Below are 26,391 nucleotides of genomic sequence, written 5' to 3' on the forward strand. Positions count from 1 at the left end.
TTATGAACTTTGATATTTTTCATTTTTATATTTTTCTGTTCTACGTGTTCTTGCATTTGTTTGAACTTTATTTCTGCGACGGTATGCTTTCATTTAAGCAGTATTTTTAACATTTTTTTTTTTCAAATAATATCTTTATTGCACTTTTCTTTGCTGTTGTAACAAATTACACGACCTACAGCAGTTTGACGAGTTTCCCTGTGAATAAGTCACTGGATAACCAGGGAATTATTTTACTGAATTCATATTTACAGATAGTTTGTTAGTTTTACAGTTCATGGTTATTACATACATTTTGCAAAATATATTGATTCATGATTACGGAAAGTGTACAGTTTTGTCCGGTTCCGTTTCTAAAGATTAAACTGTATGATCATTGATCTTAACCTTGTTGATGAAAACCATTAAAGCTGGTTGATCAGTTGTCCGGATTAATTTATACGTTTTATTGATTCTCACGAACAACTTAAACTTAAGTTAAAAATTATATGTGGTAAGTCTCGACATTCTGATTGAAAATTCATTTGATTAATTATGCATAAATGTGTTTGGAGACAAAATTCTGTATATTTTCACAAAGCATGCTGTTTTGGTTTATTGCCTCGTGTTCAGATACACTGTCAACTTTTGCTAAAAAAAATCTATGCATGAAAGTATATCATATGTAGCTATTCATGATCATATGTATCTTTTTACACTTTTAAAAATTTGCTGTTTTTAGCATTAATATATTTGTTAATTTCGTATGTGTTTAAAAAATCATTTCTGAAAACTGCATAAGCGTCTTTGCCTTTTTGTTTATATTTTGATATATGAGTACTGTTATGAATTGAATATATTAAGATAGTTAGGAAGAAATTTATATCATTATACATAGGATCATATATTTTATAGCCCAGTACTAAAGTTTTAAAATTAAAAATATGTGACCCAACTTTGATTTTGCTTACAAGTACATATATTTTCTTCCAAAATTCATGAAAGAATTGACATTTGAGAAAAAAAGTGTTCGTAATCTTCAGTCAAGTTACACAAGTCACACATACTTGTTTCTTGTATGTGACATTGTAGTAATAATTGTTTACATGGGAGCATGTAATGGAGTAATTTCCATCTTAACATTTTATATTTGTTATTAATTAAATAGGTAAAAGTAAATTGTAGCACATTATTTATGAGGCTGATTGATCCTAGATTGAAGATGTTTTTCCATTTGGAGAATCCTATTGGTCTCTCATCTTTTTTGTTTTTTAAATGGTTATATATATCTTTGGATGACATATGTTCAATTAATTTTGTTTTTTTTTTGTTGTTAACAGTCAATAATGGTCAAGGACAAGTATAATTTTGTTTTTACAAAAGTTTTTAAAGATTTGTCAGATTTTAATGTACTAACCCATTGTTTCGGAATAGAGTTTTTCAATTATAAAAGTTCAGAGATCCAATTAGTTTTTTAGGTTAATTTCTCCAATATAACTTTTTGTGATATGTGCCTTTTTTGATCAATTATATCATTGATGAAAATAATATCATCTTTGATCCAATTTAGGTAAACTAAATATTTTCCTTTAAATTTTATATTTTTTTATTACCCCACAACATTTGCTGCCTAATGTTTCTAAAATTTATGATTGGTGTGTTACTTGTTGGTGTGTTACTTGTTGGTGTATTATTTGCTTTGTACCGTACCAGCTCTTTAATATGTTCAAGTAAAATGGGGGTACATCTTTGTAGTACATTACCTAATTAGGTAATGATTTTATGTTGTCTGGCATCATATAAAATATAAGATTGTTTTTACCAAATTTATTGAAATAATAAGTTGGAATGACTTTCCAATTAGCAAATTCCTTTGCCGTTAATCGTTCAACCCATGAAATTTGTAATGCATTTAAGAAGTAATCAATGTCTGTCATTTTCAGACCTCCATTGGTGTAATATTTGGTAAGTGTTGAACGTTTTACCTTTTCTTGTTTATTATTCCATATATAGTTTGTATCTAAGTTTTTTAAAATCTTTTATGTAGATTTGGGGTATTGAAAGATTAGGTAAAATAAGCGACTTGACAACTGTTATGCGACCTATCATTGTTAAATTTCTTTTTTCCCAATCAAGGAATAATTATTTTATTTACTGTTTCATTGTTTTTCCAATATTCAATTTGTCAATTCACTTTTATTTAATCCAAAGTAGACACCTAAATTTTTAATTACTTCTTTGCTTCAGTGTATATTTTCATTATTTTCTTTACAATGTTTAAGTCTACCTAACCATATGCCTTTTGTTTTAGATTTAATCATTTTTAAACCAGAAAGTGATCCGCATATTTCTATTAGGTTCAATGCTTGGGTGTATTTCATTTGAAGACTATAAGTTTCTGAGATCCAGCCGTTATAAGACAGGCATCCTGTAGTATCATTATATAACGTTTTTATCCATTTTAAGAAGGAATGTGGTATTCCAAATTTTAGTAGAGATTCATACATGAAGGGCCATTCTAGAGAATCAAAGGCTTTGGAAAAGTCGATGAACAATAAAACCCAATCTATATTAAACTTCTCTAAGAAGTCTATTATATCTTGAATCTGGCTATTGTTAAAACCTATCTACCGATTTTTTTATATATCCATTCTGATCACTATGAATAATTTTGGACAACACCACCTTTAATCTTTGCGCTAAGGCGTAGGCCATAAGCTTAGTGTCTAAATTTAATAAAGTGATTGGCCTGTAGTTATCTAATGATAATGGATCTTTTTTTTTATATAGTAAGGAGATAACACCTATTTTTTGGAGAGTTGTCATTTCTTCTTTTTCATAACATGTATTAAATACTTTCACTGCAGATTCTTTTAGGTGTGACCAAAATGTACGATAAAATTCTACACTTAGACCATCTAGTCCAGGGGATTTATTCAGTTTGATATTAAATATAGCATTTGTACATTCTTCTAATGTTAGGTAGCCGCCCAATAGTTCACTATCATTGTTGGATAGTTAGTGATCTATCTTTGTTTGACTTATATATTTTTTTTTATTTCTGAAGGGTCCGGTTTAGTACTTTTATACACATTTTGGTAGTAGTTTTAAAGAATAAGAATATCTGATGCGTATTTTTAACATTGCCATTTAAACGAAAGGTTCCGCTAATTATACAACCAGGTTCAACCTTAAATTTATTCTTAAAATGTCCTGTACCAAGTCAGGAATATAGCTGTTGGTATTACATAGTCTTCTATGTTTATTGGCCTTTGTTTTTTTATACCAGTTCAGTGTATCTGTTGTTCCGGTTTTTCCCTCTTAAAGTTGATGTGTTTCCCGAAGTTTTGGTTTGTGAACCGGTTAGGTTTCCGTTTAATCTATTAAACATATATTTTAGTATTCAAGATTATCTGACTTTCACTACCCAAATACAAAATGTTATTAACAATGAAAATATTCCTACTTTACGAATTGTTAACAACAGCTCAAGTGGGTGTTTTGGGGTAGAAGAAGTTATCCATACATATGCATTGGAATTCAGTCATGATTTGTAACATAGCAATCATTGAAGATGTAACTGAGACATTTGAGCTGTTTATATTTGGTTATAAACGGCATTTAAATTATACCAAGCATTGATATAAGTAATTGCATGTTTTAAGAATTTAAAATCAAAACTAAAATGTTTAGTTTGATGATTTTTTTAATTTAGAAAGAATCTTGGAAAGTTAGGAAAACTGCAAAAACATGAAAAACGGAAATAAGAAAAACAATACTTGATGTCTGAGTGCTTCATGATATTAAGATGTACTTAAGTTAACGTCTTTTGTGTTCAAATGAAATCCTCAGTGTTCATGAAAATATGACAGGGATTATCATTTTTGTAAACCACACTTAGATTGTTTGTGTATTATTTACTTGACAAATACTTAGATTGTGGTATGATTTTGAATAATACAACTATGCATCAAAATTCAAATGAAGCGAACGTAAGCTATAACTTTAGATGAATTTGGCTATTTATTTTAGGCATTTTTAACATATAGCTCTTCAACGATTTTCGGTACTTATACATCTTCGGATTTCAAATGTTTGGCTTTGAGCGTTCCTGATGAAGGTAAATCCAGAAAAGCGCTTCGGACGCAATAAATTATTAAACGTGTTGTTTTATATTTTTACATCACTGGGTCGATACCTCTGCTGGTGGACTATCAGTCCCCGAGGGTATCATCAGCTCAGTAGTCCGTGCTTCGGTACTGACATGATTAAACCAAACTTTACTAAACTTGTCCGTTTATAAATTTTGAAATTATTATGAAACTAAGGTTTCAACTCCCTCAGGCAAAGTTGGCTTTAGATAAATTTGGCTATTTATTTTAGGCATTTTTTAACATATAGCTCTTCAACGATTTTCGGTACTTATACATCTTCGGATTTCAAATGTTTGGCTTTGAGCGTTCCTGATGAAGGTAAATCCAGAAAAGCGCTTCGGACGCAATAGATTATTAAACGTGTTGTTTTATATTTCTATAATAGGCAGCCATTCCAATGTAAACCATGAGGAAAACAGAAACCGTACATGAAAATAGTACCTAGTATTCAATTGAGAAAACTAACAGCCTAGTTTATAACAAATAATTTACAAAACACCATTGGGTCTGATACGATTCTATGACAATCCCAAAACTACAGGCTTCTGACTAAAGACAGATATATAAAGAATATGCATAGGCACTTCGTAAATACAGCTGTCTCTAAAACCATGCCTCTCTTTGTTAGATATAGTTATAGTAATTAAAGGTACGAGGGTTATAGAATATTCATATATACTTTAATTGATTTTGTTAACAAACTGGTTCCCAAATCATCGCATAGAGACATAACTTGGGAATGTTACCAGTAAATAAACATATGCATATTATTTATATTGAAATCAGTGGTAATTCTACAGTTAAAAGGTGGGTAATAAGGGGTCCGTTAACATGATAACAACACCTCGATTTTGGCAATAAAAAAAGATAACAGCAACTGAAAAAAATGTTGATTAAATTTAACACAGTGGGTTGAAAACAGTTAATTGTTCAAATTTATCTCAGATAACAGTTCACAACACCCTGAAAAAGGCCAAAACATGCTTACATAAAAGGGCATCCCCCCAAAAAAAAAACCCACCCACCCTCAGTTAAGGTAGTTTATATATTTAGTGTAAGTTTGATCTCTAAGCAGTTCGGGGCATATACAAGTTGAAAATATGCAGCACAGCCCTATAGTTTGACCTTTGTTAAGATTGATAGTGTATATGAACTTTCAATTCTATGATATGTTTTTTTTTCATAACTTCAAAGTAAAATTTGAACCGTTTTAGCCGTAACAAGAGCTCTAATGGGGAATTACATTGTTAATTTTTACAGAAATGCAACCTATATTGGTTGAAAAAAGAGAACATACAGAATTTGTTCAAATTTTGTTTATCTCACAGATTTTGATGAAATTGACTCAAATATGAAGTTTATAAATATTTCATGAAGACTGAAAAAATCCTAAACCTTAACTATGATGACTCGTCATAAATTCACAGTGTACAGTTTTTACTTAAAGCCCTGATTGCAAAATACAGTTCAACATATATGCATATTAGTAATTTAAATTGTTTAGAAGTGCATTTATTTAGACAATATACGTATAGTGTCTTGAAATATGAAATTTATTCGTACTATGAGGCTTAGAAACGGGGGAAATATGAGGTTGTACCGAGCATTTCTCCTGTTTCGTGCTGAATACAAATAAATTTCATATCGTTTTTATACTTAAATCGATAAAAAATAAAAAAAAAGAATAAAAAATATGTAACAAATACGGTTTAAAAAAAAGTGTTTAGAATTTTCGTCTTGGGGTACCATTTTGGGGTATTTCCATATGAGCGTAGTCCAGGCGGTAAGACATTGACATTTTGAAAGAGAAAATGAACTTAATCAATAACATTTGAAAAACATGGTAAATAAATTACCAATTTGAAGACATAACAAGTTTTAATTCATTAAAGTTTGACCATTGTTACTACACGTTGTCATTGTTGTGACGTGTCGTTGATGATGAAATACAGTAGTTCCGGTAAGTAAGCGGGGCTTATATGTTAGTTGAGGTCATTGACGTTTAGAGCTAACGTTTATACGTATAGCTTTATCTGTATAGTAAAATAGCTGATTGCAGTATAATTACTTTTCGCAGTCATTGACACTCATAGATCCTTTATGAATATTATTGGTTGTGTGTTTTTGTCCTGTTTATAACTCAAAAGTAAGCCGTATCACCTAAATCTGCTTTGTTGTCACCGCGAACATGAAATTAATCCGAAAGACTGTGAAAAATCAACTTTTCATAATGGGTCAGAACGAAACACCCAGAAGAAATACAGCTTAAAACAAAAAGAAGATGTATAGTTAACAGCAACTCATAAACAACTAAAGACAGTACATCATGATGACTCAAGACATACAAACACAAATAAGAGCAGAATATGAACCAAAAACGACTATAACAATTTATCATTTTACATGTCCAGACACATAATTTAAAGAAACAATTGAAATAGTCGCTTTAAACAATTGACAGAGATATTCTATATTCTGAAAATGAAGATATTGTAGTTAAAACTATCTGGAGGCCAGTTATCGTGGTGTATCTAAACTAAGACAATGAACGTTAAGTATTAAACTCATATTATACCTGAATCATGCATTGCTCAAACTCTGGACGTTTTATATATTCGTTATAATCTTGCTATCAAATGTTTAGGTATTAACGTTCATTAAGGGTGAATTTAAAAAGCACTTTGTACGCACGACAATATATTTATTTACGACAGGCGTATGAATTTCGAGTTCAGGTAGCGGGCTAATTGTAATAACAATAGAGTAAGAAGTTCCGATAGTATTTAAAGTCGTGCGTGCACGAGAAAAGTTATCGACAAGGGTGGTGACCATCTTACGAGTAGTTTTACGTGTATTTGTGTATAGGAAGATTAATCTTCAGTATAACAGTTCATGCCTTATATACGTAGAGTTCATATTTAAATTATGCGCTTTTCTTTTGTAGATTGTATGTTAATTAAATGAACTGATGCCATTGTGTATTATTTGAATGAACTGATACCATGAGTGGTGAAAACTATTTGAAGACATTTGTCTTGTGTTTTATGTGTTTAATAAATTATGAAGATTGTCACCGCACCTGACAGTCTCTATAATGGTGTTTTTCTTTATTAATACAGAAACAATTTCACTGCAAATAATTGAGACATACGTATTATTTTTCGTGGTTGGTATTAGGGTGTCGTTAGAAAATAAGGAGCCTAGAGTATATAAATAATTTATTTTCGGTTGAACAGACTGAATTGAGAAAATAATGTATAATCATGATAAAGGTATAATTAAGATACATTTGCATGTTAATGTCTCGTAAACAGGACAGTTAAAATTTCATGGACATTCAAATAAACTTCAACTTTGAATCACATTTTAGAATATAATGAAAATATTACAATTTTTTTCCATTCGCAGTTGTTTTCTATTAATAAATGCAACTTGATTGACAAATGTGAATAAATACACAACTTCAGTAAGCTAGTTGTGTATCGAAAACCCTTGAATAAAGACAGAAATTAAAACAGTAAAATTAACGATACCAATTAACTACAACATATACAAAGACGCGCATTTCTAAAACTTATGTATCTTCAATAATGTGTGGGATCGAAATATTTGAAAAATAAAAGCTTAACAAATCGTGAAGATTCGTATGTATACCCAGGCAGGAAATCAGAGCTTTGCATTATGGAAGTATAATTCTAAATCTAAAAACATTACTACAATTTTATAACAGTACTTTTTAATCATACAATATCTTAATGACATTTTGCAAGTTAATTCTTTTTCGGTAATGATTATGCAAGGTCAGTTATTTTACAAAAGAAATTTAATTTAGTTTTTAACTGTTCTTTATATCATATATTCTGTGAAAGAATTTTAATATAGTATAATAAAAGAAACTTTCTTACTATTGCATGGGCTCCAATTGCCATCTTTAACATTAATATTGCATTTCTTGATATCGATACCGTCTGTACTTTCGGTAAAAGATGACTGTTCCTTTGTTCCCAACAGTAATCTACGCATTAAACTGGTTTTTCCTACTCCGTTTTTTCCAATTAAAACAACTCTTGCAAAATAATGTTTTCCACAAGTCTTCTTCTGTCTATGTTCATTTATAATCGTTTTTATTTCGTCATTTGTTGTTGAAGATGGAGGTTCTGGAAAGAAAAATGGTGAAAAATGTTAATGTGTTGATATCTAAAATATGGTACATGTAATATTATTTGCACTCTGAACTCAATGATGATATTTTAAACGTATGTAAATATTGAAGAAACAAAAACTGTTATTTAGTCCTCTAATTTTTTTTAATTTATCTGTTACTTTTTGGAAATTAACAGTAAAATGAAGAATTTGTAAACATAACTATTGCTCTTTCCTTCCTGAATCCGTGCATGGCATTTACAAAATTTAGATGACAGTTATAAAAATAAAAACGAAGAATTTTTACTGGTTATCATTTTCACTAACTACATCAAATAATGATTATAATGAAATGTAATTACCCGCAACTTCTTTTTCATTTGGCAGTTCAATTTTACTTTCCACGGTGCCAATTATGTTACGAGCCTTGCATTTATATGTATCAGATTTAGCGTAATCCTGTATTTCAGAGATAATAGTATTCTGTCCTTTGCCGTTCGATACAATTCTTGACTTTTTCTCCCAACATTCGTTATTTGTTACTTTACACAATGATGCAGACGTAAGTGGTAAAAAAGACTGAACATGACATTTCAAAAGAGTTGTGTTCCCTCCTTGGTCATATGTTATAGTTTCTTGAGAAACAATTGTTGGTGGGACTAAAAGAAAAAAATGTAAGTACATTATGTTATGAAAAAATAACATAATCATATTTGATAATGTGAAGGGAAATATTCAACAAGTCACAGAAATACTTGAAATAACATGATAAAAGGTTTATAGTTATATTTGCATTCAGTTACCCTTTTTTATCAAGATTAAAATGTAGTTTATTTCCTGAGATCTTTAATTGTCACTTCAATACATATATAATAAATGTATATGATGTTATGCATTTTTAACGAGCTTTAGTTTGTTGTTTTGTATATATAAATTAGTAAATCATAGTCTGTTTCATCGGAAATATTAGTGCATTCGTGCATTTACCAAGTTAAGGGTGAAAACAAAGACAAAACATAACATAATATATCTTCTAAGATTAATCATGACCAAAATATTTAAATGGTTAATATCTCTTGAATATCATCTGTGGTTGCTTATTACATATGTTACATTATCAACACACATTTGTTTAGCCAATTGAAACTTTCATTCTTCGGAGTAACCCTTAAATTTGAAATAAACGAATTTTAAAATCTAACAGTGAAACTGAACGTTTACCTATTGTCTATGAAAAACATAACCAAAATTATGATTTGAAAGATAATATCAAGGAAACACAACAAGAACAAACACAACAAAACAGAAAAATAAACATTTGACAGAAAAAATACTTTCATACCTCTTAACATACTAATAATAAAAGATGCATTGCAATTTTCGAAGAGTGGAAACATCTCGAGTTCTGAAATATTCTTTTTGGTTGTAGATATATGATACTGTGTATTTTGTTCGGATTTTAAAATAACAAAGGCACATGTTACATGCTTTAGGTGATCATTATACAGTTGTATAGGTCACCGTAAGGCCTTCAACAAAGAGCTAAGCACTTACCTCATAGTCAGCTATAAAAGACCCCGAATGACAATGTAAAACAAGCATGTCTGTTTTGTTCATGCATCGTTGTAAATATATTAGAATTTGATGCGACTATCATATAAGTGAGGGTTTACCGCTATACAACCGTATTGAAAATAATTTTGTGATCGATCAATTATATTTTTCGACATCTATATCCAGAATATCATAAAACCAAGTTCATTCCACTATTTTCTACTTTAGGAATGGACTGTACCAAGTCAGAAGTATGACAGTTGTTATCCATTCGTTTGATGTGTTTCACCATCTATGTTTGTATTTTTATTACGGACTTTCCGTTTTGAATTTTCGTCGGTGTTCAGTATTGTTGTGATTTTACTTTCTACTATGTTTATACATCCGAGTTTTTAACCATATTTTCAACAAATATTAATTATCCGTTAAATTAAACGATCGTTTGATCACACTATAAATGCCTCGTTTATAAAGTATCAATTAAGCTCGATACAAATAGATAGGAGAGAATACACACATAAAATGTTAACAGAACAATTGCCGGTATCTCTTAACAAATTGACGGAAGCCTTCAGAATAGCTGACCTTACTGATTATCCTTATACCAATTCGCAAATGATTACAGTTTATTACATGACTAAGGGAACCACGATACATTTTCGTCTGTTGAAACCTTTAACGTTTTTTCTCATTACTGTTTTGTTTTTCTAAAGGGACGTAACACCACTACTAACCGTGTATGAAATATGCCCCGCTTCCTTATTACCTTATATGGAATATAAAGGGACGTAACTCCACGACTAACCGTGTATGAAATAAGCCCCGCCTCCCAACTAACTTAATATTAAATATACACGGTTTCCACGAGGACGTTTTTAACCAATCATATTCCTAGAAATGTATAGGAGGTAAGATAAATAATCATATTCCTTCTTTCAACGACTGAGTGTCTCTATTGAACAATTTGACGGCGTTTTCATATTTTTTAAGTATGTATTGTTCTTTGTGTCAAATGGCGAGGATTCACGCCTATATGCTCTTCTTGTATTTCTTTGTACCATTCAATTGCCTTCATTCACATGTAAAGAAGTTATAAATTACAATAATTGGTGGTTCATCAACACTAGTGCTTGTTTCTATCAGATAAGCTTTAATTATTGTAACAATGATAAAATTGGTTCTTACCCAAGACATAAGACTTGAACACCGCTATGACAATAATGGCCAAATAAACTGTAATTCAAAGAGGTTATTAGTTATATGTTTTGAATATATTTCAGCTGCATGTATACAATACTTCATTTTCTTTTAACATTGTCCCATTTGAAAATTAAACAATATATGTTAATTTTCTCAAAAGAATGAAAATAATAACATTAATCAGTTCTATAAAATGATTCAACAATGTTTATTAACACATAAACACATTTGTGAAATATGTGCTATGAATTATCAATAGAAATACATGTACAACACTGCAGTAATTTCTAAATCATAAGATCATGATTTTTCATATTTTATCTACTCACCAGCAATTAACAAAATGATGATATTTGAAACTTCGTGTGATTGAGAGACTCCTGAAATTAATATGTATTGATATATATTTCAATATATCGGCATTTCATTATCAATCTAAAAATGCGGTTAGTGCTGCAATTAATATCTATTAGAATCATGGAGAATCTAGGTAGTAATCTTATATGTATAGCTAACATTATTGATTCAGTGCGAATCAAATATTAATACTAGAGTTTACCATGCCTCTTTGCTCACTGTAAAATGCAATCATTGAAACAGCCCTTAAAAGGTGGAAGGTTTTCAATTCAACATATTGTGATGGGGTATGGTGGTGCAGCGTATGAAGGGGAATCAGTGAAGTGTGGTGCAGTAGAGGTTGGTATATGGTGCGACGGAAAAAAAGGTTGGCATTTAAGTTCGTTTAAGTTACCGACTAATGTCATACTGCACTCGCTATCTACGACTTTTAGAAACATGTTGTTTTTCACTGATGTTTATATACTTATCAAAATAGGTATCACAGGTACCAGGATTATAATTTAGTACGCCAGACGTATAGTCTGCATAAGACTCACCAAAGACGCTCAGATCAAATACATGTAAAAACAAACAAGTACAAAGTTAAAGAGCATTGTGGACCCAAAATTCCAAAAAGATATGGATTAATACACGAATTACAAAGCCGGGTGTCACTCAAAGCACTCATGTCATACAGTCCTGACCAATTTTATAAACAATTGATTGAAAAATATTGATACTTATAAACTTATTTGCTGTGTATAACAATTTTAGATCTAAAGAAAGCTTTTGATAGTGTTGATCTTAATATTCTCTGTTAAAAATTGAGATACCACATGATCTTAACGTTTTCACTTCGTTGGTTTCAGTCTTATCTTTGTTTTAGAAGACAGAGGGTTTGTGTTTGACATATTATGCCCAACTCTGCGCTTGTGAAATTTAGAGTGCCTCAAGGGTCAATATTGGGTCATTTAGTGTTTATTTTCTTCGTTATAAATAATTTACCATTAGCAAATATTCACTGTCAAATTGACATGTATGCTGAAATAACAACATCACACTGTGCTGTATAGGGTTATTACAAGAAAATTGGGGAATATTGTTCGGAGTAGAATTATATATTGCACGAGCTTGCGAGTTCAATATGTGTTCTACGAGGGACAATATTCCCCAATACTCATGCAATAACCCTTTTATTGTATAGCAATATAATATTTGAGAGTAAAACATGGTTTACACTAAGATTGTGTCGTTGATGACGTCATGCACTTTGGAGATTTATTGCACTAGTACAATATTGGAATTTATTGCACGCTAACTTTTGGTTACTTTCTGTGGGAAATATAATATTGCTATGCAATAATATCCATTCTATCGATAATAATTTAAATAATGAAGATGATTAAATATTTGGTGTAATAAGAACAAAATGTTAGCAAATACAGCAAAAACAGAAGTATGCTAAAAGTTATACTCTCGTGAAAAACATATTGGACAAACAAATAAATGTAAGTATAAATAATGATATAATTCAAACGGCGAATGCACAAAAGGTAAAAGGATTTTAAACCTATCACCACCTTACTTGGAAAGAGCAAATTAATCAAATATCTAAAACCACTGGCTCAATATTGTTTATGTTTTGCAAAAACAAGAACTACTTTGACCACTACATGAAATTGATATCTTATAATATTTTGTTCTACCTATATTCACTATTGTTGCAAAGTATATGGGGTAATTGTAATAAAAAAATGCCTCCAGTGATTAATAAAACTCAAAACAAGACCAGGAAAAACAATTAAAACTCCTAATTTAAAAAGTTGTGTTTTTCGGACTCTGAAATGTATGCAAGAAATTTAAAATCTGTTTCAAACCACAATTGATAATTATTCTGCCAAATATGAATATAATGAGTAAAAATCTTTTGCATAAATGTCTGCATTTCTATATAATAGCTTACAAACGAAAATAAACATTTCAACATCTTTATGTTTATTGTAATCTAAATCCTTCAAATATCTCTGTCAAGTTACACAGAGAAAGATTATTAGTTAACAAGAACACTATGAAACTATGAATGATATTAATCTTATTCATATATTTATATATATATTGCTTGTTTGTTTTTATTGTTTATTTATATATGCTAAATCATATCAGTTTGTTCTTACTTAATGAGGGCCTTAAGTAAGATTATCAAAAACTATTTGGGTTACCCTCTTTTAATAAAGAATATTAATTAATATTAGGTCTTTCCACTTTTCTTTGGAAAGACCTATTGTATTTGTTCTGATTATTATTATTATTATTTTTTTTGTTTCTTTCGCCAAATTTTGTTCTTGCGATAAATATTCGTTTCGCCATATATGCCATATGTCGCTTAGATATTTCTTATATAGTATCGGATAGCACTTATAAATTTACCCAGCTAAGCCGAACAATAATCTTTGTAAGAGTTATCTCCCTATTCACTATTGAACAAATGTGTGCATCACCTTCGTAACAAAAAAAGATATCAACAAAATTCTTTTTTCTAAATTGTTTGTTACATCCTCAGAAATTTTTGGCTAATTTGGATGGAAGTTTTATAGGAGTAATCTGCCTTACGAAAAAATCTTGAAACAACATAAATCTTCAGAGATGTTGATATAAGAACGAGTCCTTAAGCAATCCAAACATCTCAATACTATCTCTAGGACACACTCTTCTATTTTTGTAACAGTATATATCTTCAGAGACTCAGTGACCTATCGTATCATTAAATACATATATAGTTTATTTTCATGTTTTTAAATATTTGAAATAGTCGGTCAATATTACAAGAAAAGGAGAATTGTGTCTTAGGAGTTGTATTGAGATATTTGGATTGGTTAAGGACTCGTTTTTATTTAAACATTAATTGTTTGCAGTTTAACGTTTTGAAACACTTGGATATCAATTAATCTGTTCTGTTGTCCGTATGTACGCAATATATTATTAAACGTATTGTTTTCCAATTTTTTTGGCACTTAATAAGAGCAAAACCTTTTTAAATACTATATCGATGGCAGGCCTAATTTGTGTCTGCAAACATAGACCATGAGAGGACACACTGTTAATATCTAGATAACCAATATGTTTTCCAAAAATCGTGTCGTATCAGAGGAAATACAGTAAGTCCGATAGTTTGCTTTACAGGTTTAATCACATAACCAGCTCTCATTCGCTACCCAAATAGACAAAACAGCCTATTTATGTTGAAAAAAACAATAAAAATTGTGACTTCCTTATCTAAATTACTTGATATTCGACTTTGTATTTTTAAACAAAATATACATGATATATGTACGAGAAGATCACTCATTCAAATATTTTATAGGACCGACTGAAACTTATAATTTTGGAGTATACCTACATGCAGTAGCGTTTTCTTTTTTTAATAACTGGCACTCTTGTGTATTTAACTATTGTGTTTATTCAGTCGATTCACGTGACAAAAGATTGAACTGAATTAAGAATATCTCACTAAAGGTGATATTTATGGTCAAAACGATAGGATGAAGGAGGACTTAGATCCTTCAATATGATTTAAAGTACAGAAAAAAACTTAATCTATGCGATGCGTCCAAAACTATTTTGTACATTTACTTAATATATGAAAACGCACAAACATAAAACAACAAAAAGCGGGGTTGATTAATACTTAAACACTTCAGGGGGATATGAAGAAACAAGGATAAAAATTGCTAAATTATATTTCAGTTAAATAAATGAGAGAGTGTAAACTTTTGTTTTTTAAACAATTCCTGTTTTTTTAGATGTTTACTCGCGTAGTGGAATTAACCATATGTTGATTCTAAGTACTCTTAAAATCTTCTCTACAAAATTAAATCTCGATATTTATACCATCATTCCTTATGTGAAAATGAAAATCGTATAAAAGAAATAATTCACAATGCTGTTCAGTATGAAAATGGTAGCATAAGATTAAAAAACATTCTTTGGGATACCATACGGCATATTTTGTCAATAGTTACAAAAAGGTAAAGCATGCTATACCGATGAACAACTGATGAGTATAGTACGGTTTCTTATTGACAACATATTTGTTGAATTTGGGGGTTGTCAACAAGTTATGAATACGAACTGTGCGCCTCTCCCCTCAACCTCTTCTTATTTTCATATGATTCGGAGTTTCGTCAGACAGTTGTCAAATCAGAAAGATCAAAGAAACCAGAAATAGTAATTAAAAAAACTGACCTCGAATTTGGCATAAGCAGTCATGATAAACGAGACGATTTTAATTTAAATTTAAAGATATACATTTTACCCACCTAAGCAGCAATATACAAACTTCACCTGCATATGGGACTTATATTTCCCTTAAATCATGCGGTATTCAAGTGCTTTCAGCTGCCACTCAGACTTTTAAAAAATGTTATCTGTGTCCATGCAGGAATTTTATGAACCAGGGTGATGTCAAAGAACGTCTCGTCCTTTTTTCTAAAAACGTTCATCGAAGATCCAAAAACCTTGATGACCAATATGCCGTATAAACTTAATAGATGATACATGGTGGTATTCAGGTATAGGTTATAAGTACTGATATGTTTATCATCTTCATAGTGTTGTATATCATGTGTAGTGTTCTTTTTCTATTTTAACCTTTACAGCGTTGTCCATTTTTGATAATATCCTGTGGCGTGGCTCGATATTTATTCATACGCCATTGTGTTATTTTGTAGATGTGATATGATTTTTATAAATAATTACTGCAAGAGACAACATCACACAGAAATAAACAACTATAGGCCTTCGCCAATTAGTAAAACCAATACCGCATAGTCAGCTAAATAAGGCCTCGAAATGAAAAATATGAAACTATTCAAACGAGAAAACGGCCTGATTTATGTACAAAACAATTAACCTATATCAATATAAATCTAATAGGTAGCATTTCAGTAAGGTATACCTGAGGTACCTTTACAATTCATGAGAGAAAGAGATAAACACATAGCAGAATTTTTTCTTATTGCTATTTTGTTTTGTAAATGTGCAAATCTTTAAGAAGAACAAAAGAAAATTCAATTATTTGTTATAATAAGGCTGATATGAAACATATCATGGATAATCAATATCTGCACAATGGTTAACCATTCAGGTTGGAAATCGTTGCTACTTGACTGGAGAAAAACTATCTACAGATTGTTGCTAAGAAAACTATCAGTTTATAAATGAGGTTCCGATGTGTTAATGCATAATGTCGCACAGAAAAATTAACTGTACAAAAAGAGATATATGTAAAGACAGAAGTATCACCATTATACAGTATGCATGAACATATGCAGCATTAACTCTTAAAGTACAATGCCAGTTTTCTGAGTTTACATCTATGTATCAGTATAGAAAGTCTATGCTTCTGGATTTACATGATTGATCGGAAATATTTTCATTAAGACGAGCATCAATACGGTAAACTTAAAACAACTGTGTGGTCTTAATTAAAAATAAAGAGACACAAATAAAAAAAATAAGGACGCTAGATAAAAATTGCATGCGAAAAGGCTTTTAATTATTGCATTTACTGTTCTACAATTAAACCTTAAATTTACAACTGGAAGTTTCATAATGAGGCAAAATGTGTAAACGTAACATTTCATGCAGTGCTATGTTTGTGCTACATGGACGGGCTGGCATGATATTGGTCAATATCTGTACTGAACTTTATTTGATTTGAGTGGATTAATAAATCAGCTGGATGTTTTCCAATTTCCCTGTTGGGTATCATTTACTGTCTAGCTTCATCAAAATCTTCATTTTTTAATTGAACCATTTGTTTTTTATAGATCTATCAGAAACATTTTTATTGACTATCGTTTACCTACTCATGTTTCTGTGTTTGTTATTTTCAATGAACTGAACTGTTAGGATGTCTTTGTTTGGCAATCTGAAAAGGGTAACAACAAAATACATTTCAAATATACAAAGAATAAAGGTCGATATGGACGCCATGTTTCAGTGACACAATATTGTCGTTATTATTAAAATTTCAATTTTTGATGAAGTGTTAGGATAAAAGTACTATCGATAAATATAGATTCCACCACTGCATCGAGTGTAATACGATATTTATCCACTCGAGACAATTAAATTTTCAATTTTAAAGTCCGAGCCGCCTCGGCGAGGACTTTAAAATTGATAATTTAACTGTCGAGAGTGGATAAATATCGTATTACACGAGATTTGGTGGTGGAATCTGTTTCTCTAATGATTTTCTAACATTATGCAGGCAAACTTATTCCTTCTTTTCGAATGATCTGCAAAAAGATGTGTTCTTTCTATGTGACGTCGTCAGGCATGGTCGCCTTTTTTCATGTCGTCACAATAGGAAATTCAGAAGACAGCAAGAAAATTCGACGTCACAATCGGATTTTAACCAATGAAGTACTGAGATCAAACGAACCACACGTTGATTAAATTTTTTTATACAATGGGTGCAGAAAGGGATAAATTGACGAAGAATTAGAGAAACATATATAATGATGATTGAACATATCTAAGTATTAAGCACAAGCACAATTGCTTATATATTTCAATAGTGTAAATATCTTCAATTAATATACTTGTAGGATTTTAATAGATGTGTTTATATAATACCATGGTCTGCTGTGTTGTAATTGTCATGGAACATGTAAAAACACTTACTAAACGAGTGTCTACTTAAATAACTGATAATTTTCTTATTTTTATTCATTTTACTGCATTGATAATATGTGTTAGATTTTTTCGGAATTCATTCTACGATACCAACATGACCAAATAAAGATTAAACTCCTCAATTAAGATTTGAGTTTTTAGGTTTAAACACATTTATTTATAGTGGTTTGAGAAGAAAAAAATGACAACTTATACTGTTATATAAATCCCTTTCCACTTTGCGGGTGCAAGTGCTGCCTTGTAAATGAGGGTTTATGATAGAGCTCACCAAATCAGTTTCTTAACTACAGAGCAATATGTCTTTGCGATCTTCAATCTTAAAAAGCAAGAAATTCATCAAAGATGAACATTACATGGTTTATAAATTGGGTTCTATTTACTACCGTGTTAAGATTTGACTTATTATGTTATTTTAAATATTGATTTAATTTAGGTTTGAAAATCATCTGAAAAGTCTGAACAAAACATATTTAAGTTCAGTTTAGTCTTTCAGTTAATTTTTCGACTTTTCTACTGATGCAGGTAAGGAACAACTACAACACAGTTTGAAGCAATTTGCCTTAACAGAACTCAATTTACCAAAGACCATAAATTTGAAAATTGACTAAAAGACTGCAAGAACAAAATATAGTTCTGTCTTAAACGAGAATTTCTCATTGAAATGAACGATCTGTTTAAACCCGAATTTGTAGTGTATTGAAATTGCCGATTAAGAAGTTGGAGATCAATAACATGTTGGTGTTACCTTTCTTTTTGCGATTTTTGATATTTGTTTTTTTACCACGATCTATATGCGGAAACAGAGTAACGATTATAATATTATAAAACTCAATTCATAAACGTCTTTCCCCTAAAGATATACAAGAGAAATGTGAAGTCATAACTGTCATTATATTTTGTTAGATGCACACATCAATGTTGTTGGCATGTATAAAAGTAAGATGTGTTCAGTCTATTTGCAAATGTTTCATTTGACGTTAAGCAAGACACAATCAAGCAGTCTACTACCTTTCAGACATATCAGCTTTCATTAGGTCATTGTATTCCTAATATTAGACATGTTCACCTTAAGCCGATACCGAAACCTAAAATAGTAGTGAAGTAAAGTTTAAATGTTCATAACTCAGCCGTTTCAACTCCATTGTTTTTTTTTAAATTTGAATACACCAGATGTAGTATTAATTCCAAAGAATGAATTCGAAATACTAAGGATTGTCTTATCCCAGGCATTAAATACTTTAGCCGTAGTTGGCACAACTTTTCGGAATTTTGGGTCCTCAAAGCTATTGAACTTTATACTCGTTTGTCTTACTACTTTAATCTGAGAGTGACTGATGATTATTATGTAGACGAAAAACGCGCGTCTGGGGTGTCAAATTATAAGCTTGGTTACTTTGTACTTCAAATCATTAATTCAAATGAATCTATTAAAAAGGCAAACTTTAATTCGACCATTGTTTTGATAAAGTCATGCAAGTATTATACAATTCAAGGTGTTGATTCAATTCTTTTATGGTGTACATAATTCATGAAGCAGGTATCGTCGTAGGGAAAGAGCAGCACAAAGTACTATAAAAGGTGCAATATCGTTCGGACTATGTTTATAACGAGAAAATATTATTTTACAAATTTTTCATTCGTCTTTTGGAATGTTATACACAAACTCTTCTTGCACGAATCTTCCTTGAACAGTTGCGTTGATCGCACATTTTTACATTTTGATTGCGTAGCTGGCTTTCAGTATATGCTGTTGCAATATGATGATCAGATGGATATATGATATCGCCAAGTTCGTAACAATCACGAGGAAACGGAAATATCTCGTGTAGACCCATCGCATTCATTAATGTGTAAGTCATTGCGTCATTGGTATGACCTAGGAAACTAGATTTGATGTATCTTATTTTCTTTCCTATATCTACATGTATGACTTGCGTATTAATACAGTGTTTATGACAATGTCCACTATAAAAGAATGCCTGTCTTGGTTAGGCGATTCATTCTTTTGAAGGTACAATCAATAGATCCGAATACTTTTTTCCATTTCTCGCCAATTACCCTTCATAGATTTCCATTCTTCAGCTGAAGCATTTATCTAGATGCTTTATTGATAATTTCATGGATAGCTTTAGGAATTAAAGTCTTGCTATTATCAAACATCAAAGCATTTGTTCATATGTAAGGTAACATTTTAACCAAATCAAAACCATAAAAAGATTATTTTGCTAGCTTTTACGTACCGCTCATTTATTCCTCTGTCGTATCCTCACATTATTTATGTATTTTAGTAAATTTGTATCTAAATTATATATAACTTGCGTTAGTATATTCAATATCTAACACTCTTTGAATTTCACTTTGATACTTTGATAGATTCATGTTAATTGTTGAATTGAAGTAATTCTGAATCTAGTGTTTTCAAATTTCACACAACATAATGGAGTAACAGGGTTGAATTGATTGAGCATTAAAACATTTAGGAGATAACTGTATTGTATTTTAAGCTCCGACGGCATCAATTGGGGATTTGATGGTCGCAAATTAAGTTTACTGGCGACGCGTTAGCGGCGACAGTAAACGGGTATATGCGACCATCAAATCCCCAATTGATGCCGTCGGAGCTTAAAAATACAATACAGTTATCTCCATTCTAATGAAACTGACAGAAAACAATGTTAAAACATGTATTTAAAATCTGTCATATGCCATCTGCGCTTGCGCGTACGTCCCATAGCATCAATTGTCAATTGATGCCATGCAAATAAGTGACGTTATCCAATCAAAATGAACGTTACAAATGTTGTTGCATTAGAATTACCATTTACATGATTTTTCTCACTACTATTTTTGGTTTTGATTTCGGTATCGGTTTCGGTTTCGGTTTCGGCATCGGCTTATGGATTTTTAGTTTTAAACAAACTAGAGGCTCTAAAGAGCCTGTGTCGTTCACCTTGGTCTATGTGAATATTAAACAATGGACACAGATGGATTCATGACAAAATTGTGTTTTGGTGATGGTGATGTGTTTGTAGATCTTACTTTACTAAACATTCTTGCTGCTTACAATTATCTCTATCTATAACAGTACTTTCTGTGGAAAATGTTATTGAAAATCTTCAAATTTTTCTAACTATGAAGCGCAATAACTCCTTAGGGGTCAATTGACCAGTTTGGTCATACTAACTTATTTTTAGTTCTTACTTTGCTGTACATTATTGCTGTTTACAGTTTATCTCTATCCATGATAATATTCAAGATAATAACAAAAAACAGCAAAATTTCCTCAAAATTACCAATTCAGGGGCAGCAACCTAACAACCGATTATCCGATTAATCTGAAAGTTCCAGGGCAGATAGATCTTGACCTGATGAACAAGTTAATCCCCATGTCAGATTTGCTCTAAATGCTTTGGTTTTTGAGTTATAAGCCAAAAACTGCATTTTACCCCTATGTTCTATTTTTTGCCATGGCGGCCATCTTGGTTGGTTGGGCATCGGACACATTTTTAACTAGATACCCCAATGATGATTATGGCCAAGTTTGGTTAAATTTGGCCCAGTCGTTTCAGAGGAGAAGATTTTTCTAAAAGATTACTAAGATTTACGAAAAATGGTTAAAAATTGACTATAAAGGGCAATAACTCCTAAAGTGGTCAACTGACCATTTTGGTCATGTTGACTTATTTGTAGATCTTACTTTGCTGAACATTATTGCTGTTTACAGTTTATCTCTATCTATAATAATATTCAAGATAATAACCAAAAACAGCAAAATTTCCTTAAAATTACCATTTCAGGGGCAGCAACCCAACAACGAAATGTCCGATTCATCTGAAAATTTCAAGGCAGATAGATGTTGACCTGATGAACAATAATACTCTGTCAGATTTGCTCTAAATGCTTTGGTTTTTGAGTTATAAGCCAAAAACTGCATTTTACCCCTATGTTCTATTTTTTGCCATGGCGGCCATCTTGGTTGGTTGGCCGGGTCACCGGACATATTCTTTTAACTAGATACCCCAATGATGATTGTGGCTAAGTTTGGTTAAATTTGGCCCAGTAGTTTCAGAGGAGAAGATTTTTGTAAAAGTTAACGCAGGACGACGACAGACGACGACGACGACGACGGACGACGGACGCCGGACGCCAAGTGATGCGAAAAGTTGACTTGGCCTTTCGACCAGGTGAGCTTAAAAAAGTATTTAAGCATTTCCATGAATGAAACAGTGTTTTTGGTAATAACTTGTTGTCCCTTACGCAGTAACGTGTAGTGTGGTTATTTTTGTATACCTGTATGATAAAAGGCGCTAAGGAAACATTTTAATGCAAAACCTCGATCATTCCACATGTTTTCATACCTAAATAAATTCTTTCTCTGAGCGCAGCTGAATACGACCACAAAGGTCCAATCCTGTACAATTAGAGCAAAAATGGACACACTATTCGCGCTTGATACATGTCTGCATTGGATTGAAATGAAATACTTGACTTGATAGGTATCTGACACAGTCAAAGAACGTATAATTGGTTCAATAGTTTTGAATTTATATTTTTTTTTTGTGCACTACACTATGCTGTTGCGTATTGAATTACCAACTCCGGCTCTTTTTTTAACCAAAAATATTAAATATTTGATGAAATTTATTTATAATTTCTGAAATTTCAAATAAGAAAAAATGTTCCCCTCAGACAACTTCTTATATAACCTATAATTTTCGTAGATATCCATACACTAAAACTTAACCTTGTGTTAACATTTCATAGATTTTTATTCACTTCTACTAAAGTTACTGTCCGGAAACCCACTGTTTTGGACGACGACGACGACGACGACGTAATACCAATATACGACCACAAAAAATCTTTGCGGTCCTATAAAAATCATATTGTCTTGTAATGATATAATTTACACTTGTTGATGTATTTCCTGACATGTCGTCTTCGCTTTTATATCTCCATCTGTGATGCATCGATAATCTGTAGGAAAAAACACAGATAATGAAGTGGATCAATTCATTCATTCTTCACATGAAATGTGTACTTCTATTTATTATTTGTTTACCCCTATTGCTATCTTGTTAATGTACAGTGATTTTCCTTTAATGAGTACAATTCTTGCAATCAGTTTGATGTAGCCATATGTGAGGATAATTTTGATTTCAATTAATGTGGTCTGTTGTGACTCGTTACATTAAATAGGAAAACACTCTTCATCAAAGAGGGTGAATTAAGCTTTGCTACAACACACTCTCCATTTCTAGTTAGTAATATCGGAGTAGTCCTTTAATATTAGAGTATATATGTTTATCTTGTATTTGAAACAATGTTCCCGAGATTATGTATCCAAACTGAATTTTTATTGTCAATATACTAATCATATATACATGTACTAGTCTAAAAAACATAACATCAGTTTTTATCAATTTTTGAACATTTTGTTCAAAGATAAATTAACTTGTGTCTAAATATTTAAAAGTTGTGTTATCAATTTTGGCCGTCTGGCTATATCATTTGGAATACCGAAATTGACATTAATTGTAAAAATTTGAAGCTCAAATATTGTGTCGTTCAAATCAGTAGAAAAATGATAAATTGGAAAACAATAAAATTCAAAGCTCAAACACATCAGACGAACGGACAACGCTTGGTCGTAAACAAATATACATTAAAGATGATACGTTATCTTTTAAAATTAATTATTTTAATTGTTTATAGCAACACTTATGTCAATTACAATTACAGTGTTAAAGTAATTTCAATTATTAGAGTACATGTCATAAATAAGGATAAGACATACATGTTTTCGCCTTTCTCACTCGCTCATTGAAAAACTCACCAGATGACAGGTTTGAACAGTTTACTCTGAAACACGAGCAATCTTCCATTGATGGGTTACAGAAACAAGTGTTATTTGGTCTTGAAACAAACGTATATCCCTTCGTGTAGTCACAGTGACAGGTTATATCTTTGCTATACGACTCATTACTGTATACAACCTGTCCCTCTCCAGCACACTCTGATTTTCTAAGGATACATTCACTGTTACCATAGGTGGTGAACACAATAGGTTGATATCTATCAGCATTACATATGGCTAGATTGAACAACGGTTGGAACACTAGCTTACTTCCTTAAAGTAGAAACCCTACTTTATATATTGTGGATTGTATATTATCGAAGACTTCTGTGCAATTTTCAATTTACTGTTACATTTTTAATAATTAATTTTAACTTTGTACTCAACAGTAAATGATACAAATAAAAAGCACATTAGTTGACTTATGTTCAAAACAAGCTCAGACTAAAATAAAAACATGAAATGCTGATGATTTAAAGCATGCTGTTAGTAACCCAATATTATATATCACGTTTAACACAACTATCTATGCTGTAATATTATTACTGTATTGTATTGTATTGTTATGCTTATTTTTGCGGCAAACAAAACCCCTAACATTTCACAGGACAACTAAAGTGTTTATTTTTTGTTTTCGTAAAATTTTGTTTTTCAAGTTAAGATTCGAAATCTTTTCGAAATACCTTGGTATAATTATTACAAGACTTTCTGATATCTATATATTAAGGTAACAAATCAAACTTAAAGTCGATAAGGCATATACTTAATGGAGACAGAATAACAAGTATGACAAAATATTATGGCGACAAGTTGAAGTCCGGAAAAACCTTTTCTAAATACAAGGCAAATATATACATACGTTAAGAAATCAGAGAATATTGCAATGAATGAGTAGGTTATAAATGGAATGTACTAACACACCCTATTTATATATATATATATAAATCGTGTAACATTAATATTGGTAATACTAAACGTTGGATATCAGCAAACACACTGCATAACATTCAATGGCTGATTTCTAATACGGAATTCAAAAGGTTTATGTGCTATTACAACATCTGTATTTTTTATTGTTACTGCTTTACAATTATTAAGTACAAAAGCCAGTAAATCAAAATAAATAACTAACCTATACTTATTAAATCTAGATTTTAAGAAACGAGTTTTCAACTAGTTTTACCTATACTACTTTGATCTGAACCTAAACAATTCTCCTCGTATTTTCCTTTCAGTAAATGGAACAAACAAACATATTTGGAATCTGAATAACACGACACGTTTGCTCTCAATCTCCATTCTGCTTTGGCTGGACATTTAAGATCATATCCAGTTACTGTTACAAATATCTAAACAAAAAAGCAAAAACTAAAACAATAAAAAATATAAATTTACGATTTCCTTCACTTCAAACAATGCGAGTAAAAATGTTTGGACAAACTACTAGTTGTTTTTTTTTTATAATTATTTGAATCATAAATTAAAGGAAAAACTTTTGATCTTAAACGATTTGAAATGCTGAAAATTACAACATCAGGCCGGCTATACTATCTTTTTTATTATTAATAATAAGATACTTTTTGTGTAATTTAACACTATTAAAAAAAAATTGAATGCAGTTAATTCAGATAGTAGTTTTATTATTAAATGTTTAATATAAATGTTTACGCTAAGATATATAATGCTTACTGACTTCACTGAAAACTGCACTTATATGGCATTAATTGATCTAAAACGGGTATTTGTTTACCTATATAGTTCCTAGATTACATATATAAACTATGTTATTTGCACTTTGAAAATTGATGTGTGAGAGTATTGGGTTTTATAAACTGCATTTGATATATCATAACTTCAAACACTTAAATGAATTATGTTAGTTTAAAGCATCCAATTTACTTTTTACATGAATAATGTTTTCTGACGTCCACGTGATAATGACAAAATCGTAAATTTCCTACTGGTGAATAAGGTATTTTTTATCAAGTGATAATATGTACTACTATTAAATAAAAGACATAAATTAAAGTGGATAAAATGAGATCATATATACATTTGATTTTTCACAGAGTGAATGCATTGCAACGTCAAAAAGTCTAATGGTTGATATCTGTAATATAATAGTTTACCAAGATCAGCAGAATAATCATTTTGCCGCATCACATGTCAATGTACCAGTATTGTACTGTTATCTGTCAAATCTGAACTTCTGTATAGAATATAAACAGAGTAAATATACATTATACAATGCAATCGGGATCACTCGCATCATCATCACATTGGGTGTGGCAATCGTTTACTTGAGGTCTTAATATATAAGCATCAGTATAATTTAGATTGTTTGGCGTATATATCTTTTTCATTACGACAAAAACCTTATAGAGTATATTTTATTAGAAACTGAGATTTTCTAATAAATGAAACTTTCACTGGACTTTTTTTGATGATATAAATTACCGTAGTGTG

The 26,391-nt window shown here is 30.8% G+C and overlaps 1 protein-coding gene across 1 annotated transcript in view; it reads right to left on the bottom strand.

Annotated features, from left to right (window-relative positions):
* Window positions 1-26,136, bottom strand: part of LOC143075828 (uncharacterized) — a 33,181-nt gene extending 7,045 nt beyond the window's left edge. The window contains exons 1-9 of the mRNA XM_076251406.1: window positions 26,055-26,136; window positions 25,109-25,274; window positions 23,905-24,198; window positions 22,979-23,045; window positions 17,237-17,298; window positions 11,360-11,410; window positions 11,016-11,063; window positions 8,639-8,935; window positions 8,039-8,290 (exon numbers count right to left, since the gene is read on the bottom strand). Of these exons, the coding sequence (XP_076107521.1) occupies window positions 8,039-8,290; window positions 8,639-8,935; window positions 11,016-11,063; window positions 11,360-11,410; window positions 17,237-17,298; window positions 22,979-23,045; window positions 23,905-24,198; window positions 25,109-25,274; window positions 26,055-26,075 (1,258 nt within the window). The 5' untranslated portion in view covers window positions 26,076-26,136. The remainder of the gene's footprint in view (window positions 1-8,038; window positions 8,291-8,638; window positions 8,936-11,015; window positions 11,064-11,359; window positions 11,411-17,236; window positions 17,299-22,978; window positions 23,046-23,904; window positions 24,199-25,108; window positions 25,275-26,054) is intronic.
* Between the last annotated feature and the right edge of the window lie 255 nt (window positions 26,137-26,391).

This window comes from Mytilus galloprovincialis, chromosome 5 (assembly GCF_965363235.1).
Source record: "Mytilus galloprovincialis chromosome 5, xbMytGall1.hap1.1, whole genome shotgun sequence".
In the NCBI taxonomy this organism is placed as follows: Eukaryota; Metazoa; Mollusca; class Bivalvia; order Mytilida; family Mytilidae; genus Mytilus; species Mytilus galloprovincialis.